This window comes from Cavia porcellus, unplaced genomic scaffold, assembly GCF_034190915.1.
Source record: "Cavia porcellus strain 051 isolate PalLab524CR breed Dunkin Hartley unplaced genomic scaffold, mCavPor4.1 scaffold_33, whole genome shotgun sequence".
Classification (NCBI taxonomy): domain Eukaryota; kingdom Metazoa; phylum Chordata; class Mammalia; order Rodentia; family Caviidae; genus Cavia; species Cavia porcellus.
Window position 1 is genome coordinate 4386366 of NW_026947516.1, and position 19314 is coordinate 4405679.

Genomic DNA, 19314 nt, shown 5'->3' on the forward strand with positions numbered 1-19314 from the left:
GTCAACCAGAATGGGCGTCACAATGAATCTTATTGTCTTCACAGTTGTTGCCTATACTTTCGAACTTGGTACTATCAAGCTAAGCAGAATAGAGGAAAATCAGTCAAAACAAGATGGTGAGGGCAATACAGGATTTCAAACCAAGTTAATAGGAAATCAGAGTAGGTTACTATAATGTATCCTGCCTTTTATTTATTTTTCCCTTAATTAAAATAATAAAAATAAAATAAATAATTAAAAAAAGGAGATTGAGATAAAAGAGGGCATAACAACAGAACAGCGCAGGTCAAAGCATAACCATTTAAACAAAATAGTGTTTCACCACAAGATAATCCCGACATAAAAGTACTTACCATAGTGTCTCTTTCCTTGAAATCTTTGAGTATAACTTCGTATATTGTAGCACCAAACATATCAAGACAATGTAAAACCATTCAAAAGAATGACATTATTACAGGGTATTTAGAGCCAACTAACAGAAAATGAACAATGGTTTCTGTATAATCTCCTTGTCTATAAAAGTTTTTGCTTATATTATCACATATAATAAAATCCACTAAGATACAACCTGTTAATTTAAGGGTGGCTTTAATAACTAAACACAGCTTTGGAGTAAGAGGTTACAGATGTACCCTAGGTCTTCCTTTCCCAGGATGGCTTCTGCTTTCTGGAGACAATCTGGTGTGACCTGGAGACCTTTCTGATCGTCAGACTATGGCTCAGAATGGGTGGAGGGGAGGGAAGGTACTATGCCACCTCCATGCATTGGCAGCACCAGCAAACCCCGAGCGTCAGGAGGGCTAAAGGGGGGCAAGCCTGCTCTCCACGCTGCGGAGCTGACTTAGTCTCCTTCTCCCTGCCGTAGTCACTGGGGTCTAGGTTAGAATGAGAAATAAAGAGGACAAAAAGACACAAAAACACAATGACCTTTTCAGTTTTTATTTTGTTTGTGTCTTCTGTTAAATTCAAACCTTCCGGCAGTCAGTCATTTTGTAAGAAGCATCTTTTCCATGCAGGATTAAAACCACAGCTTGTACCCACTATTGAAGCTGAGCGGCTTTGCAAATTCACATGCCATTGTGATTTCCATAATTTGTCCTTTAAAGGGAGCCCAGGTTCCTTTGCTTAGTGTTGGAAACAAACTTTTCAGGTGCCTTCAAGACCAATTTGTGGCTCCAAAGTCATTGATAACCTGGAGCCCGACCTCTGTCTTCCAGCCTTTAGCACCTGCTAAGAAGTAGTTTTATTTGTAGCCATCTGGAAAGCAACTGTACATGTAGCAGGGAAATGTTTTAAGTAAATTTTTTTTTTGCCATTTATTCTGCATTGGAGATTGACAGTCTTTCGACCCAGCTGGAACGGTGCTAAAAAAAAAATTGACAGACTGAGTAGCTAATTAAAAGTAGGTGTCTACAAAGGCTCATGATTAATTCATGATAAACGTACTGTGCATCCATTATTTTTTCTTAATGTTCTGCTAAAAAGTGGGAGTCTTTCAGTGGGAACTGAAATATCTGTTCCTAAATACCTAATAACAATATCCATTATGTCTCGACAACATAAAGCCGTCCTCGCGGGGTATTGTAATGTCTAAACATCTCAGGATTCAGCATATTAAACTCTTTACCTCCCCTAAGTGAAAGAAGAGTTTGGAGGTAATGAAGAGAACTCTCTGATTCTGTGTCTGGATCCCCTAATTTAATCCCCTCCAGGAAGAAAAGAGCTTAATGATATTAGCAGATACCTTTATTAGGAAACAAAAGAAAATATCATTTTTCTAAGATGCCGTTTTATTTGAAGAAGTCTGTCAGGACTCTCTCGGCTTATTAGCCTTAAATATCCTAAGGCAATTGTGATTTTTTTTTAATCCTTTCATAGCTACATATAAAAATAAACTTCTATAAGGCTACTGCATGGCAGCAAATCCCCGTGGAGAGGAAACTTAAGGTTAATAGCCAGGCGTGGTGGTGCATGCCTGTAATCCCAGCTCTGGGGAGGCTGAGACAGGGGGATTGCCATGAGCTTGAGGCCAAGCTGAACATGAGAGCCTGTCTCCGAAAGGTTAAATAATAAATAAATAAGGTTATTGTGCTGTTGCGTCTCAGAAGAATAAAAGACAAAGGGGGAAAACAGGCAAATAGCAAGAGAAATATCAAGCAACTGCTGTTAATATCAAGGTGTTTTGTGCCCTTGAACTTGCTGTGAGGTTATAGGAGCCATACAGAAAATCTACGTAGTGCCTGTTATTTTGTTCAGTTTGAATCTGATCCTAGCAAAATAACATTCATATCCATGACACAGAGCATTATTTAAACACACCTGTCCAGGATTCTTCTAGAAGAATCAATGTCATAAAAGGTAGAAGAAAAAAAAAAGATTCTGAAATGATGCAGGATTCTTTCAGATTTGAAAAGATTTAAGAAATAGAATAAATGTACCCTCATCTTGACTGGATCCTGGATTGAAAAAAAGAACAGCTTGAGTAATTATGTGGGGACTCTGTGGGAGTTTATTGAATCTATGTTCATTTTACAGTGGTTACACTGCTAATGTATTTACCAAAAAAGTCTAGGAGTCCCATGCTGAAGTATTCAGGGTAGGAATGGAAATATAATTCATGCAACTTTGTATAAAACATTAGGAGCACTGGGGGAATAGAGCTCAGCGGTAGAGCACCTGCCTACCATTCTATAATCCTGAATTTGATCCCCAGCACAACTAACCAACCACCCAATCAACAAGAGAAAATCCATTATGACACACATGCAAATATGTGCCTTAGGGGCTGGGGATTTAGCTCAGTGGCATAAGCGCCTGCCTTGCAAGTGTGTGGTCGTGAGTTCGATCCCTGGTACTGATACAAAAGAAAAAGACCAAAAAAAAAAAAAAAAAAATTAAAAAAAAAATATGTGCCTTAGTGTTCTGTGGTAGACTGGTGTAGAGAAAGGTGGTATATAGACGTATTTTCCTGAGCATGTACACACACAAGTACCTGTAACTGTCAGCAGAAGGACAGAAGGGAGGGAGGGACATGGGCAGACTGGAGGAGGAGGGAGGAAGGAAGGAAGGTGAGAGGGAAGAAATAAAGTTTCCTCTATGCCTTTGAGGTGTTGCCTGCGGTGGAATACTGGTGATGGAGAGAGAGAATGGAAGAGAGACAGAGAATAAGAGAGAGACAGAGAGACAGAGAGAGAAACAGAGAGAGACAGAGAGACAGAGAGGCAGAGAGAGAGACACAGAGACAGAGAGACAGAGAGGGAGACAGAGAGACAGAGGGAGACAGAGAGAGAGCAAGAGAGAGAAACAGACAGAGAGAGAGACAGACAGACAGAGGGAGACTCAGAGAGAGAGAGAGAGAATAGAGACAGAGACAGAGAGACAGAGACAGACAGAGATAGATAGAGAGACAGAGAGAGAGAGACAGAGAGAGCGAGAGAGAGAGAGAAACAGACAGAGACAGACAGAGACAGAGAGGGAGACAGAGAGAGACACAGAGCGAGAGAGAGAGACACACACACAGAGAGAGACAGAAAGACAGAGAGACAGAGGCAGAGAGAGAGACAGACAGAGACAGAGATACAGAGAGACAGAGACAGAGAGAGATACAGAGAGACAGAGACAGACAGAGAGAGACAGAGAGACAGAGACAGAGAGAGAGCAAGAGAGTGAAACAGACAGACAGAGAGAGAGATAGAGGGAGACTCAGAGAGACAGAGAGAACAGAGACAGAGAGACAGAGAGACAGAGACAGACAGAGACAGAGACAGAAGCAGAGACAGAGGGAGACAGAGAGAGACAGACAGAGAGACTGAGAGAGACAAAGAGATAGAGACAGACAGAGACACAGAGACAGAAAGGGAGACAGAGAGAGAGACACAGAGAGAGAGAGACAGAGAGACAGACAGAGACAGCGACAGAGACAGACAGAGAGGGAGACTCAGAGAGAGCGAGAGAGAGACAGAGAGAGAGAGACAGACAGAGATAGAGACAGAGACAGAGACAGAGAGACAGAAACAGACAGAGGGAGACAGAGAGAGACAGAGAGAGACAGAGAGATAGAGAGAGACAGACAGAGACACAGACAGAGGGAGACAGAGACAGAGAGAGAGACAGCAAGAGAGAGACATAGAGGGAGACTCAGAGAGACAGAGAGCGAGAGAGAGACAGAAAGAGGGACAGAGAGAGACAGACAGATACAGTGACAGAGAGACAGACAGAGGGAGAGTCAGAGAGAGCAAGAGAGAGACTGAGAGAGACAGAGACAGAGAGAGAGATAGAGACAGACAGAAACAGACAGAGGGTGACAGAGAGAGAGAGAGTGAGAGAGACAGAGAGACAGAGAGAGACAGACAGAGACAGAGAGAGAACTAGAGAGAGAAGGAAAGACACGCAGGGCCAGTGTGTCCTGGGAAGGGGCAGCAGATGTCCCGTCTGTGCCGTTTGTGGCAGAGGCAGGCCATGGCCAGGCTGAGCTAGCAGGAAGCAGAGAAGAGGAATCAGCTTCACGCTACAAGCTGTGTCCGCGTCTTCCCCAGGCATCATCATTGTTCTCTTCCTGTACCCAGAAGGAAGCTTCTCTGCCTTGGACATTTCCTTTGTGGATGCCCACTTTCCTTGCCGTTTCTCTGGGCCACGTCTCGGGCGTCGTCTCTGAATCCTCGCCTAATCCTGCCACTGGTCCTGTTGCATAAAAAATCATATTCTTTGCATTTCAGTCCCAAAAGACATGCATTAAAAAATTCCATGCATATTTAGTATAAATAAAATTATATATATCTAATATAAATACGATACATGCATGCAAAAGAAAAAGCAAACAAAAATCTTTCTGGTATGATATGGTGGGAAATGTGCATCAAGGTAAACAATTGTGATTAGTTCCATCCGACTGCGTCCAACTCTCTCATTTTTGAGTGCTTACACTCAAAGTTAATACTTGTTAATAAGTATGCCCCCCACCCAATGTTATGTCCAGTTAATCTCTTCAGGTTGCCAGATACAAGCAAGTGTGTGCTCCCTCGAATGAAATTGTTTTCTGTCCTGCTGTTTTCCTTGGTGTGTAGTTCAGCCGTCTTCCTGATGATCTCTTGAGAAGTGTAACAATCCTTCATTTATACTGCATGTGCTACACGCTGGCTTTTAAATGTACCCCAAAAGTTGATGTGTTGTTCACTTCTTTCTTATGGTGCTATTGGAGATGGCCTCGTTGAAGCAAATAGGTCATTGGATGTGCACCCTTGAGGGGGAATTGTCTCATTTTCTCTCTTGTCTGTCTGTTTGTCTGTCTCTCTCTTTCCCAAGATGTGAGGACATTTCATCTTCCATATGCTTCTCCTCACCGCAGATCCAAAGTTAATGGAGCCAGCTGACCATAACTGAAACCTCTGAATCCATTAATCAAAATTCGCCTTTTCTTCATTTTAAAATTGGTATCTCAGTTTCTTGTACCAGTGGGCACCTGACTAGTGCATCCTGTGAAATGCTCTGTTTATGATAATCCTTTATTCCTGTCCAAAGTTCGTGTTGAGTCGTCTACTTTAGGAAAGAATTCGTGGACAGGTCTGTGGAAACCTTCCATTTTAAGAATGAGTTTCATACAAAGAAGTCTATCTTTTTAAGAAGATTATATATTTTATAACTCTCTATTGTAGGAACATTCTGTGAGCATCATCCATTTTAGGAGTGAGTTTTAGGAAAAGTTCTATTGAAATTCTGCATTTTAATGCATTTGTGAAAAGTTATGTGAACAACCTTTATTTAGGAGAGAGCTCTGTGGACATTTCTGCCAACATTCTCTATGTTAGTAGTGACTGCTTTGAAAGTTCTGTGGACTCCTTCCATTTTAGAAGTCTGGAATATAGTTTTCAAATATGGTATTATTTGGAACCAGTTGGGTAGCAATCCATCTATTCCGCCACTGCAGATTCTTCAACTTACTGCAGTGTAAAATGCTGGAAGGCAGTAATAAAATGTCTGGAATTAGATTGATTTTATAATTTAGGAGCACAGCTTTCTGATTTTAAAATAATAATGAGCTGATGGAGTTGGTATAATGATTCTGTTCATCTATTCAGCTTTATGTCTGTTTTTACTAAAATCAACTTTGATTTTGATGACATTTTGGAAATTTACCTCCTCATGTCATGTTGTAATAATTTTCTTTTTCATGATTTAAAAACGCATTTTTCCTTCCGATGGAAAACATTATGACCATTTTGGTCTCCAGGAGTCCTTAGATATTTTCACTTTGTTTCCCTTGCCTGAGGGAACTGACTGTGTATATTTAATCGTTAATATTTCACAGAAGATGGATGCAGACCCAGTTGAATTTGGTCATCTGTCATGTTTATTTATTTTTAGTTTCTCGTATTTCCAGTGGCGGTTAACTAACTGCAGAGCTCACACACATTCATAATAACTAATCAGACCGTGCTCCTTCATTTAGTTTCTTCTATTCTCTGCTTTCAAAAAATAAGCCTCAAATGAGTTATTCTTTTGCTTCTCTTAACATTTTATTATGGATAATGTTGAATGTACTCAAAAAAAGACAGGCCAAATATAATGGCACTCCATAGGAAGTGGGCTGTCTAATAATTTAAGGAAAAAAGCAAATGAGTTGTTCTGAGAACCAAATTTACATTCTGGGAAATTTTTATCATTGCTAGAAATAAAAATTGTCTAATAATAACCTTAGTTTTGGAGACATTACCAGGCCTAAATGCAAACGAGATGCTAACATTTGATGAGACAGAACATCATACTGATAACTGGAAATAATTTTTGCTTTCTTGTTTAGAAAGCACACATTTGAAGGCTTAGAGAAACTCTAGGACTTCAAGTTTTTACTAAATACATAATAGTACCCTGTAGTTTATTTCACAGGTTATTCTAGCACCTGTTCTTTAAGAATGTGAAGTATAAATTTAGTTTTCACACCCTACTTTTCTTCTTTTTTTAAAATTTTATTTAAAGAGAAAAAACCAGAGAAAGGGTACAAGTAATACAGAATTCAAAAAAAAAAAAAAAAATATATATATATATATATATATATATATATAAATAAATAAAATAAAATAAAATAAACAGTAAGAAATCACTAGTTAATAGATTACATATTGTCATCTTAGAAATAGTTGTTCAAGTTACAAAATTAAGCATACAAAGTGGACATTCAAACAGTGAGACTGCAAACAGTTGTGTTCAGTGATCCAACAAAAACTTAGTAATATGGTTATCTGTCTTACACACCTAAACACACTTGCAGTTGTATCCTTTAGAGCACTTTCTTTTCCTCTCTTTTTTAAAATAACATTTACACATTTTGGGTTTTATTACTCCCACAATTCTTACTAATTTTCTTTTTTTGGAGAGAATAAAACCAAGTATGACAAAACAAAGCAGAGTCAGTCAAAACAAAGGATGGACATAGTACATGATATAAAAACAGAATACCAGGTGATCAACAATGGTTACCATAATGCCTCTTGCTACCTTAAAAAGAATTGCCTAAATCATTAGGTATAATAAAATTGAACAAAACAGTACAGAACAAAACCAATAAAACCTAAACATTGGAGACCTTACAGGACTTCAAAAAAAGATAATAGTCGAACCAGAACGGGCATCATAGTGAATCTTATTGCCTTCAAAGTAGTTGCCTATACCCTCAAACTTGATACTATCAAACAGAACAAAATAGAGTAAAATCAGTCAAAACAAGATGGTGGGAGCAATACAGGGCTTCAAATCAAGTTAATAGGAAATCAAAAAAGTTACTATAATATATCCTGCTTTTTTATTTTTCCCTTAATTAAAAAAAAGATTGAGATAAAAGAAGACATAACAACATAACCACACAGGTCAGAACACAACAATTTAAGCAACATAGTGTTTCACCCCTAGTTTTCTTCTTGGTCCTTTGAAAATATTATTGAGTGGATATTTTTGTTGCTGTTGATCTTCTTTGTAGCCCCAGGACTCAATAAGGATGGCACTAATTACCTTAAGAAGCATGCTTCTCATACTTGCTAGAAATGTTGGCATTCCACCAAAGCCTCTCAGAAGACTCCAGTTTGAAATCTCACTGCGAGGAGCATGCTTTCAAACACGGTCCAATCTCTTCTGCCTCCTTGATGCGAGTCAGGTTCTCAGGTTCTCATCTCAAGGGACAGAAGCAATATTGTGCCTGAGCATGATGGCCGAAGGAGACAATGAACTCTCCTCCTCCTCCGCTTCTCCTTGGCCATTTTTTGGAGCAGGCATGCCCAGGATGAGTGATGGGAAGAGGGAGGAAGCCAGATGAGATTCTGTTCCTTACCAAGTGATAGGAACGATTCTGCAAGGGAAAGTGTGCCCAGGTCTCAATGCAGTCTCTTCGCTTGGAGTCTTATGATGGCGGCTTCTTGGGCATCCATACCAAGACCCTTGCTGTGGCCGTATTGTGCAGCCCGCTCAGACAAGCTCGGCCACAGCACAGCACCTCTTACGCTCCCATTTTGCAGACATTTGTGCCCCCTTCCTGCACTTCACCCCCAAAGCCACAGCTGACCTCTTCTCCCATCTGCTGTGCCAGAAGCTGTAATCATAGGCATTCTTGTATGGCCAATTAGTGTTTGAATGAAGCTATATATGCACTACTTTAGGGAGATAGAGAGACAGAGAGAGAGAGAGACAGAGAGAGAGAGAGAAACAGAGGGAGTAGACTGGGTTAGGGAGGGGTGTAGGTAGTAGATGAGTAGTTGGGTGGACAGACGTGTGGATGGATGGACAGATAGCACAGATGAATAAATAGATAGAAATACAGATGATATATTGGTAATGTCAATTAAATAGATGGATACGTGATAGGTAGAGGAGTGGATAGGCAGAATGAAAGAGAGAATAGATGAGTAGATAGATGAGAAAGAGAGGTACAGATGGACAGATGAGTGATTGATTGACAGGAGACAGTAGATGGATAAGGAGGTAAATAGATCAAAGAGTGGATAGATAGATACATAGGTAGATAGATAGGATGGATGGATAGATAGACAGATAGGATGGATAGATAGATAGGACGGATAGATAGATACATACATACATAGGTAGATAGGATGGATAGATAGATAGACAGATAGATAGATAGATAGCAGACAGACAAGATGGATAGATTGATAGACAAGATGGATAGATAGATAGATAGATACATACATACATAGGTAGATAGATAGGATGGATAAATAGATAGGATGGATAGATAGATTGACAGACAGGATGGATAGATAGATAGGATGAATAGACATGATGGATAGATACATACATACATACATACATAGGTAGATAGACAGGATGGATAGATAGGATGGATAGATAGAATGGATAGATAGATACATAGATAGATACATACATACATAGGTAGGTAGATAGGATGGATAGATAGGATGGATACATAGATAGATAGATAGATAGATAGATAGATAGATAGATAGATAGACAGGATGGATAGATAGATAGATAGATAGATAGATAGGGTAGATGGGATTAGGTAGGTAGGGGAATAGGTAGGTTGATAGCTGGGTGGACAGATGGGCAGATGTGTGATTGGCTGGACAGATAAGATAGATAAATAAGTAGATAGAAAAATAATAGATGATAAATTGGCAATGTCAGTCGATGAAATGGATGGATAAGTGGTTAGGTGGATGAGTGGATAGGCAGAGTGAAAGAGTATAGATCAGTAGATAGATAGGAAAGAGAGGCACAGATGGACAGATGACTGACTGATGGGCACTTAGGACAGAATAGATGGATAAGCAGGTAAATAAATGATCAATGAATGGATAGAAACTTCTTCTGTATCCTTGTAGTTTTCGTGACACGAGTGTTCCAGAGGCAGCAGTGTTGGTGCTGAAGTTATCTGCACCAATACAAAGGCTTTTCTTCAAGAATACCGTCAACATAAAGAGCCATACCAGTTCTGCGGGATTTTGTTCCTCGGGCTGTCTGTCATCTACAGGCATTTTTGTTGTTGTTACGTTTTGTTGCTGTTACATGCATCATCATAACACCTACTGTGATGAATCAGAATGCTTTTCACTGGATAAACATTCACCTTCATCTCCACTCTCCTGTTGGGTTGTGGGAAGGAGTTTCTTCTCTGAATCCCCTCCGTTCTCCACCGTGATCCATCCAAGAATTGCCAGTACACCATGGTGGATGGTTATGGTATTAGTGGAACTGCCACTGTCTTTGAAGGACTGTGGTGAGGGTTTTGTACACTGGTCTCTGAAGATTGACTTCAGTGCTCCCCATACCTGGTGGATGAGTTCCAGCGACATAGGACACGAACAATATAATGAAATGCCAGGGAACAGGTTGGAGACCTAATCTTGAATTCATGTCTAGATAAATGCATGTCAGAGTTCCCGGATGAAAGGAATCCCTGAACCTACTTTTCTTGAATTTCCCCTGGTTCTATTTTTCTTGATTTCCCCCATAATCATCAGAAACTTAGGTGCTCCTTTTCTTCTGATTCCAGCTAAGGAAATCAAACTATTGATAAAGATCCCAAGAGTATGCCGGCTACCAGTGTTCGGGACTGTGGTGTATTTTTCAGTGTCAACCAGACTTTCTTACCCAACAGAAAACTGCCGAGATGGGCAATCTGCAGTGAATTCATTCCTCTGCAAGTATTTATTAGGCCTTTACTGTGTGCCCAAAGAATAAGGGAACTCTGAGAATTTGTCTAAAAAGGGAACCTTATCATTATTTCTTTCTTCTGATTATGTGACAAGGACCAGCTGCACAGTGATCAGAGCTCAGCAAAATGAAGTTGTCTAAATTAGTGTCTCTCCAGGCCAACTGTAAGCCAGGGTTCAATTTTCTTTTTATTCCCATTAGTACAAATTACCGTGTTTGTGGAGCTTGGTAAATTTCACAGTGATCATGCCCTCCTCTGTCATCGGAAATACAATGTGACTAAATGGTACACTACAGTCTCTCTTCTGATTATGAAAACAAGGAAAACGTTTGATAAAAACAAGAATGTGTACCGCGAAGAATTAGAAAACCTACTGATGTCCAGATGTTCCCAAACTAAGGAGAAACAGAGTCGTGGCATGTTTCCTGTCAGTCATATAGATGCTTGATGACAGGTGTCTGTACTGAAAACATGCATACCTATATTCATACATGAGTAGTTTTTTTAAAAATAGTTTTATAATCATGTTGCCATTACATACTGCTGGCTTTTCCCTTTTCTGCATGAAAATTATGCCACGCAGATTTTCTACACAATGAAATCAAGAGTCTAAAGGCTGCATGATGTCATATCTGGTAATTGACTTCACCTTTTCTGAAGTCTCAGCTCTCCACTGATTTTCTAAGGCATGTAAGGACTATCCTGAGGACAGGGTGGGTGTGTGTTTCTCATTATAGCCATGGGTTAAATTGCTATAAATGGGAACCCCCTGATTCCATGAGTGCACACATGTTGAAATTTTTTGTAGTCATTCTGAAAGAATCTCCCCAAATTCCGTCCACTTTTGCATTTTTGCAAGTATGGGCAAGAGTGTCTGTTTCTGCCTTTGCCAAGTTGACAGTTTATTTTTTATTTATTTAAAGAGAAAGAAATAAAAAAAAAAGCATGGAGAAAAAAAGGGTAGAAATAATACAGAATTACAGAAAAATAAACAATAAGAAATCACCAGTTGATAAGTTACATATTGTCATCTTAGAAATAGTTGTTCAGGTTACAAAATTAAAGTATATAAAGTGACATTCAAAGAGTGACACTGCCAACAGTTCTGCTCAGTGATCCAACAAAAACTTAGTAATATGGTTAGCAGTCCTACACACTTGTTTTTTATCTTAAAGGGGGTAAAGATTAAACGTATCAAAACAGAACAAAATAGTTCAAAAAGAAACAATTTAAAGAAATACAGATTTCAAAGCAAGTCCACTGGAGATCTTCACTGTTTATCTAATTGTCTCTAGTTTCTTCCAAATAGTTGTCCCCATCTTCACACACATTGAATACATATTGCATATTATAGAACTAGTCAAATCATTACAGGATGATGAAGGCTCTTTAGGTCTTCAAGACCTGACATTGGGGAAGTCAATTATTAACTACCATAGTGTCTCTCATTCTCTTCGTAGTAGCTGTCCTTATCTTTACGTATGCTGAAATTGAACATAAGAGACTAGACTAGTGTCACTCTGAACAGTGAGTAATAGTATTGCTAGATTTTATATCATAATGCTACAGAATTAGCATTGGGTTTCTTAGTGTCTCTTCTTCTTCAGAGTATCTGTTCATTACATCTTGCATTATATAATCTGTTCCCATAAATAATTTAAAAAATTCTTCCCATGTGTGAATGTCTACATGTATATCTATCCTCTCTGTATTAAGTTGATGGTTTAAAAATAACATTTTTATAGCCTGTAGGTTTTTAATTTTAATCCCTCAAGGGGTTGAGCAGTTTGCATGCTTATAGTAATTTAAATTGTTTGTTCATAGTTTTCCCGCTGTTTAAAAATACTAGGAGTGTGAGTTTTTCCTCATCAATTTATCTTTTCTACCTGCCCGCCAGGCTCCTCTTTCTTTCCTCTTGCCTTCTCTCTCTGCGTCCTTCCTTTCTGCCTTCCTTCCTCCTATAAGAAACTTCTTATAACATTCTTCTCCATTCTATGTTGAAGAATAATAGGGATGAAAAATAAATTGGGATCATAGGTTTTAAAAGAACACAGGTGAGACACTAAATACATTCACCAAGCCTTATCTCTCCACAAAACAAAGACCTCTCTAGCTTTGGGCAGTGAATGGTTTGCTTTTATACCCACTGTGTTCACTTTCTATTGTTGTATAACACGCAAGGGCTTATAAGGTACACACCAGAATGTTGTCTTCCTGCCCATGTGGGTAAGAAGTCTATGCAAGGGGTGACTGGGTGCCCTGCTCATGCAGTCTCCAAGCAAAAATCAGAGTCTCAGGAAGTTCCCGTGCTCCACTGAATTTCCAAGTGTGCCTCCAAGTCCAGCAGCTACAGGCAGAATTCAATTGCTTACCATCATGGCGGAGAGGTAGTATCTTGAGGTCAGTTGCATAATTTTCTACTTGACCGCACGCAGGCTTGCTTTTTTTTTTTTTTTTTTAATTTTATTTAAAAGGAAAAAGAGAAAAACACAAAACAAAACAAAGCGGTGTAAGGGTACACATAATGCAGAACTACAAAAAAAAAAAAAAAAAAAAAAAAAAAAAAAACTAAGAAATCACCTGTTAATAGTTTACATATTATCATCTTAGAAATAGTTGCTCAAATCACAGTATCAAAGAATACAAAGTGGACATTCAAACAGTGAGACTGCAAACAGCTGTGTTCAATGATACAAAAACATTAATATAGTCAGCTATTTAACACCCCTAAACACACTTGCTGTTATATCCGTTAGAGCTCTTTTTTTCCCCTCTCTTTTTTACAACAAAATTTACACATTTTGGATTTTATTACTCCTTAGTTCTTATTAGTTTTTAGGGGGGAGAGAATAAAGTCAAATATGGCAAAACAAAGCTGTCAGTCAAAACCAAGGATAGACATAGCATATGATGTAAAACAGAGTACAAGGTTATCAACAATGGTTATCAATGATGTCTCTTGTTTCCTTAAAAAGAATTGTCTATCTCATTAGATATTATAAAGTTGAACAAAACAGTAGAGAACAAGACCAATAAAAATTAGGCATTGTAAACATTACAGGACTTTCAAAGGAGACAATAGTCAAACCAGAATGGGCATCTTAGTGAATCTTATTGCCTTCAAAGTAGTTGCCTATACCCTCAAACTTGATACTATCATACAGAATGGATTTTGCAGCATTCTTGCTGCTGAAGCCCTGGTCCCCTTTCAGCTTCTCCAGAGCCACTCGTGACTTGTTGGCCAGCACCTCCAAGTGAACCACTGCCTTCATAGCTGCAGACTTGTTAGATGCCATCTGAAGGACATCTCTATGAGTTCATGAAGGGATGCATAACTTCGAAGCGGTCATCTGATCACATCAGAGGCCAGATAAATAATCGATGAATACAAAATCAACAGAAGAATCCACTGATTAGAGAAATGGACCCCACTATATCCCCAGGTGCAGCCACTGGTGGATTTTAGAGGATGCATAGAGAGGGCCGCCATATTGCTTGCAATATGTCAATCTTATATGCACTACTACTTAGAACTTTTTGGGGTGGTTTCCCCTGTCCTTTGGCAGCAAGTGGTTCTGCATGGAAACATCTCTTTCTGACTGCTCTTTTACTGTGTCAAAACATGGGCATGTCTTCAGGTCATTCCAGTTTCTTGGAAGATGCGTTCTTTTGCTGAGATTCCCAGGAAACGATTAAGTCTTTGTTGGTGAGCTTTTAGGATGAGACTGGCCTACAGCGACACCATCTTTTTTGTTAATGTTTGTGCGTTTCTTTGTAAGTCTCCTTTAGACTTTAGAATATTTGCATGATGGAGTCATTTGGGAGATGGACCTGATGGGTACACAGGAAATGGCTTCGTTTTGTGGGTCCTTGGTAGACACACCGCAAGGGTAACTATGCTATGTGTGTAGTGCACAGGCCTGTTGACTGAGGTCACCTGCAATATCTTCCACTTGGCCACATGCAGGTCCGCTTTTTTGCTGCAAATGCTAAGGAAGTGTACTAAACCGACGACAGATCCCTTGCTAACAAGCGCAATGCCTTAATGAATCGCGTGATTGAACTGTGACTGTCATTAAGTGAAACGCTTGCTGATAAAGTATCTGTGCGGTTGCTATTGGAAATGATACCGTTTTGAATGACATCCTGCTTTGTTAATGGTGTGTGTGTGTAAACTCTTACCCATCTCTTACCTTAGAAAATGTTATGGATTAAAAACTGGTGGTCAACTTAACGCCAGCAGAATTAAATCACCATGGTGCAGAGTGTAGATGCTCCACCTGAGGAAAAGTTGCCAGCATAAATAGAGACTTGGAGAAGGAGAAGCGAGGCACTGAGGCATTGTGGGTTCTCCTACGTGTTGCTGTCTGAGCTGTTGGTTCTTCTGGAGAAGCTCTGGTCCTCACATCGAGCATTGCTTCCTGGCTCCGGAGGGGAAGACATGTGCTGCTTGGTCTCCAGGATGAACTCGTCACGCTGCTTCCTGGCACGTACCTGACTGTGCTTGTCATTGGAGGAGCTTGGGGCCTCCGTGTTGCTGAGGATGGCTGTGGTGCCTTCAGGACAGCCCTGGTCTTTGTTGTGAGTGTGACTTCTTGGCTCCAGCGTAGAACCCTCATCCCACCAGCACAGCTCCTTCATCCTGCTGGCATGGACTTTCTGGCTTCACCGCTGACCCTAGGGTCTTTCCGGCACGGATCTGTAAAAGAGACTGGTGTGAATCCTTCCTGTGGGCTCTGGACCTCCAGTTGGACTCCTGGAGGCATTGTCCTGAGCTCTGGGTTTTTATCTGGACTCATGTGGAACATTGCCGTGAGATTCAGACCCTTGGCTAACTGTTCTGTCTTTAGTGTTGTGGATAGATTTCCTGCATTTCTTTGTGTGAACTCTGGGTGGCCATTATAAAAATAATATTCTACACTCTATGTCCTGGTTCTAATTGATCTCTGCACAATCCCCGACTGCAGCAGGAAAGAAACTACTTACGAGCGCCCAGGCAGCTCCTTCCACTTTTGTGTGCCCCATCTAGCTTTTGCCCTTTGCATTAAGTGAATCATTGCAGGTCAGTGATTGTCAGCTCAGGTGGTGGTTGGTGACCTTAGCACCTTGTGTTCTTGTTGTGTAAGAGATGGACCCAGTCCTACATCATAGACCCCAGGGGGGATTGGAGACTGGGACAGCAAAGAGGAGGCTGACACGTGGACATGACTAGGTTAGTTACCAATGCACTAGCTCCCACCTGCACTGGCCTTTCATTCCTTTGACGTCCTTCCCCTTCCTGTAAATCCCCTTCTGGTTCTGTTCTTTTGCATGTGCCTTTTTATTTGTGACTAAGGTGCCATTTCCGATGCTAGAGCCTTCTTGGCACGTGTACCGCCATACCACCCTGTACGTGCCCGATCTCATCTGATCTCGGAAGCCAAGCAGGGTCCGCCTGGTTACTACTGGTATGGGAGACTTCTTGGCACCACTGGGAAAGTGGCGGCTCATTGAGAGATGGCTAACATGTTCACAGCACAGGAACTGCAGCTGTTGATTCTGGGTCATGCATGTAACAGACCCATGGAAATCTGTTTCTCCGTCAGGCTGGTTCAGGTGTGTTTACCACACTGACACAGTAATAGCTGGAATTGTCTGCCTTACAACCAGGTGATTAAGCAACTCCTACCTCCAGGGAGGAGGCTGCGCACACCTGCACTGGTTTTATTAAAATGTTGTTGTTTGTGTGCATCTGGCCTCCCGTCGTGCAGGCCCAGAGCTGGGATCCGGCCAGCCTTAGGGTATCTTGCAGGAAAGTAAGTTTTATCTCACGGGCATATAAAACTCGACCGGGGCGCCAGCTCTGTGAGTCTGCATGTGTCCCCAGCACCCAGACTGCCCTGGTCAGTTCAGTAAAAGCAGAAGGAGAGACCGAAATGGGTAAAGGTAGGCAAGATAGGCAGTGTCCTGAGTTTAAGGGCTGTGAGCTTCTGCACAGTTGGACGGGAAAGAGTTTTCTTTAAGAGGAGTAAACAAGAGGAGGAAAAGTGGAGTGTGGGGGAGCAGGATGAAAGGAGACAACAGGTCAGAGCGTGTTCCCGAGGACAGCCTGTTACTGCATCTCATCACCCTAAGGATCCTCCAGGCTCAGAGTCCTGGAGGAAAGAGAGGAAGAGACACAGCCTCCGACCCTGAGGGGATCAGGGTTTCAGCAAATCACTTAGGAGACAAAGAATGAGAATGTGGACCTCGATTGTCTTGGTACTGAGTAGACAGGGGACACTGAAGGACATTTTCTTAGCTACATGACAGTTGTTTCTTGCAGTCAGCATCTTTGCAGGACACACAGGGTGAGAGATAGTAAAGGTGAACTGTCTTAGTGTCACTTGTAAAGCATCAGAAGGAAGACTGCTCAGGACCATCACCATAGGTTGGGGACCACTGTAAAGGGTTTTGGAGTGGGAGGGAGACATGGGGCTCAGTTCCAAACACGGAATGAGCAGGTAAAGACTGATAGGCAAGGAGCAGGCGGGATCCGTGGGTGGAAATTTCCTAAGGGGAAGATCAGGGGTGAGGGAGAGTCCAGCAGAACCAACCCAACAGGATTCATCCTGAAGATAACAAAACAAAGTCATCAGACATGGCCCGGAGAGGAAGTCATCAGTTATTCGGGGTGATTGGGGCCACAGTGGAGGATAAGGAATCAATAGTGGGGTGATCATGGTGGAGGGCGAGGCATGTGGCCAGGGCTGGACTGATCAGCCGTGTGGGGTGTGTGTCTGGGAAGCTGTTCTTACTAAATTCAACAAGCTCTCTAGAATGTGTTTTGCACTGGTGTGTGCAAAAGGAGAAAACCAGGAAGGTGACGTTTGGTGAAGCAAATGTTTGTCAAAGGGGTTTCTGAGTGTTCGCTGTTTTCCAAAGTCTGAGTGAAATTTAACCGCGCCTCTGTTGTGATGTCCACGGCAGGGTGTGTTTTTCTCTTGGTGTTGGTTACGGATGGGCCTTAAGAGAGAAAATGCTCAAGTGGCTCAGCTGAAGACACATGCTTAGGCTGCTGTGGTTACTGGGAAGAGACACCTCCTGGCCGTGAGATTAAGGACAGCTGTAAGGCCCACCACACATGCGTCTGCGGTCGGTCACCAATGCAGAAGGGATTCTCACCGTGGCCTGGGGATTTCCAGATGACACAGCCACCTCAGCTCACATGCAACTTTTGTAAGTCTTAAGACAAACTGCACTGTTGCCAGAATGTACTGTCTGTATGAAAGAGAAATGTGGTAACTGCTGAGGCTAAATACATGTATAGGAAGAGGAAATGAATCCTCTAGACCCCTGTGCAGCCTGGCATCTGTCCCTTAACTGCATCTGTCTCGTCCTGCTCTTAATCTGTCTTGTAAGAGCACTGACAAAATAAACATGTCTCATTCTCATCTCTCATGCAAGTTGGACCCAAAGGGAAAGATGACCCCTGAGGTTCATGTGACTGTCCAAATCTCTTGAACAAACAGCTGAGTAAAACACAGATTGTCCTCACATGATGAGCTCTAGGCAGGGTGAGGAACGTACGATGCGTCTCTTTGGGCGAGCTTGCTTCCAGTGGCAAGGCTCCTCGCAGGAATGTGTTGAGACATTCTCGCTGGTGCAGATACTATGGACAGAGGGGAAAGAAATTAGCTCTTAGTTAATATCTTCTGCAGCATTAGATCTCTTTCCCCAGCAATACTGGTGGAAGCTGAAAATGACTTAAGAAAATGTATTCTACAACCTAAACTTGTTGTTTGTATATGGATAGCTGACTGGATGGATAGATGGATGGATATATAAATAGATGAGAAACAGGGTAGAGGGATGGATAGATAGATAATTAGATGATAAATATGGATGGTTGTAGGATGGATGTAGGATGGATGGATACATAGATAGAAAAGGTATGTAAATAGAAGAGAAATAGAAGTTGGAGAGATAAAAATATGAGAAATGTGCATAGATGGATGGATGATAGATGGATGGATGATAGATGGATGTATGGATGATAGATGGATGGATGATGGATGGATGATGGATGGATGATGAATGGATGGATGATGGATGGATGATAGATGGATGGATGATGGATGGATGGATGATGGATGGATGGATGATGGATGATGGATGGATGGATGATGGATGGATGATAGATGGATAGATGGACAATAGATGGATGGATGATGGATGGCTGGATGATGGATGGCTGGATGATGGATGGATGGATGATGGATGGATGGATGATAGATAGATAGATGGACAATAGATGGATGGATGATGGATGGATGGATGGATGATGGATGGATGGATGATGGATGGATGGATGATGGATGGATGATGGATGGATGGATGATGGATGGATGGATGATGGATGGATGGATGATTGATGGATGGATGGATGATAGATGGATGGATGGATGATGGATGGATGATGGATGATGGATGGATGGATGATGGATGGATGATAGATGGATGGATGATGGATGGATGGATGATGGATGGATGGATGATGGATGGATGATAGATGGATGCATGATGGATGGATGGATGGATGATGGATGGATGATAGATGGATGGATGATGGATGGATGGATGATGGATGGATGGATGATGGATGGATGATAGATGGA

At 41.3% G+C, this 19314-nt stretch overlaps 1 protein-coding gene across 7 annotated transcripts in view; it reads left to right on the forward strand.

Moving 5' to 3' along the window:
* The window catches only part of LOC106025956 (steryl-sulfatase-like), a 210672-nt gene that overhangs the window by 63943 nt on the left and 127415 nt on the right, over positions 1-19314 (forward strand). For 4 of the 7 annotated variants that reach the window (XM_063242777.1, XM_063242784.1, XM_063242778.1 and 1 more), the window contains one exon: positions 17627-17875. The exons of 2 other annotated variants lie outside the window; for them this stretch is intronic. In XM_063242777.1, coding sequence (XP_063098847.1) covers positions 17781-17875 — 95 coding nt within the window. In that variant the 5' untranslated portion in view covers positions 17627-17780. Of the gene's footprint in view, positions 1-17626; positions 17876-19314 lie in introns of those variants that run through there. One more of the 7 variants, XM_063242781.1, reaches the window with a different exon arrangement.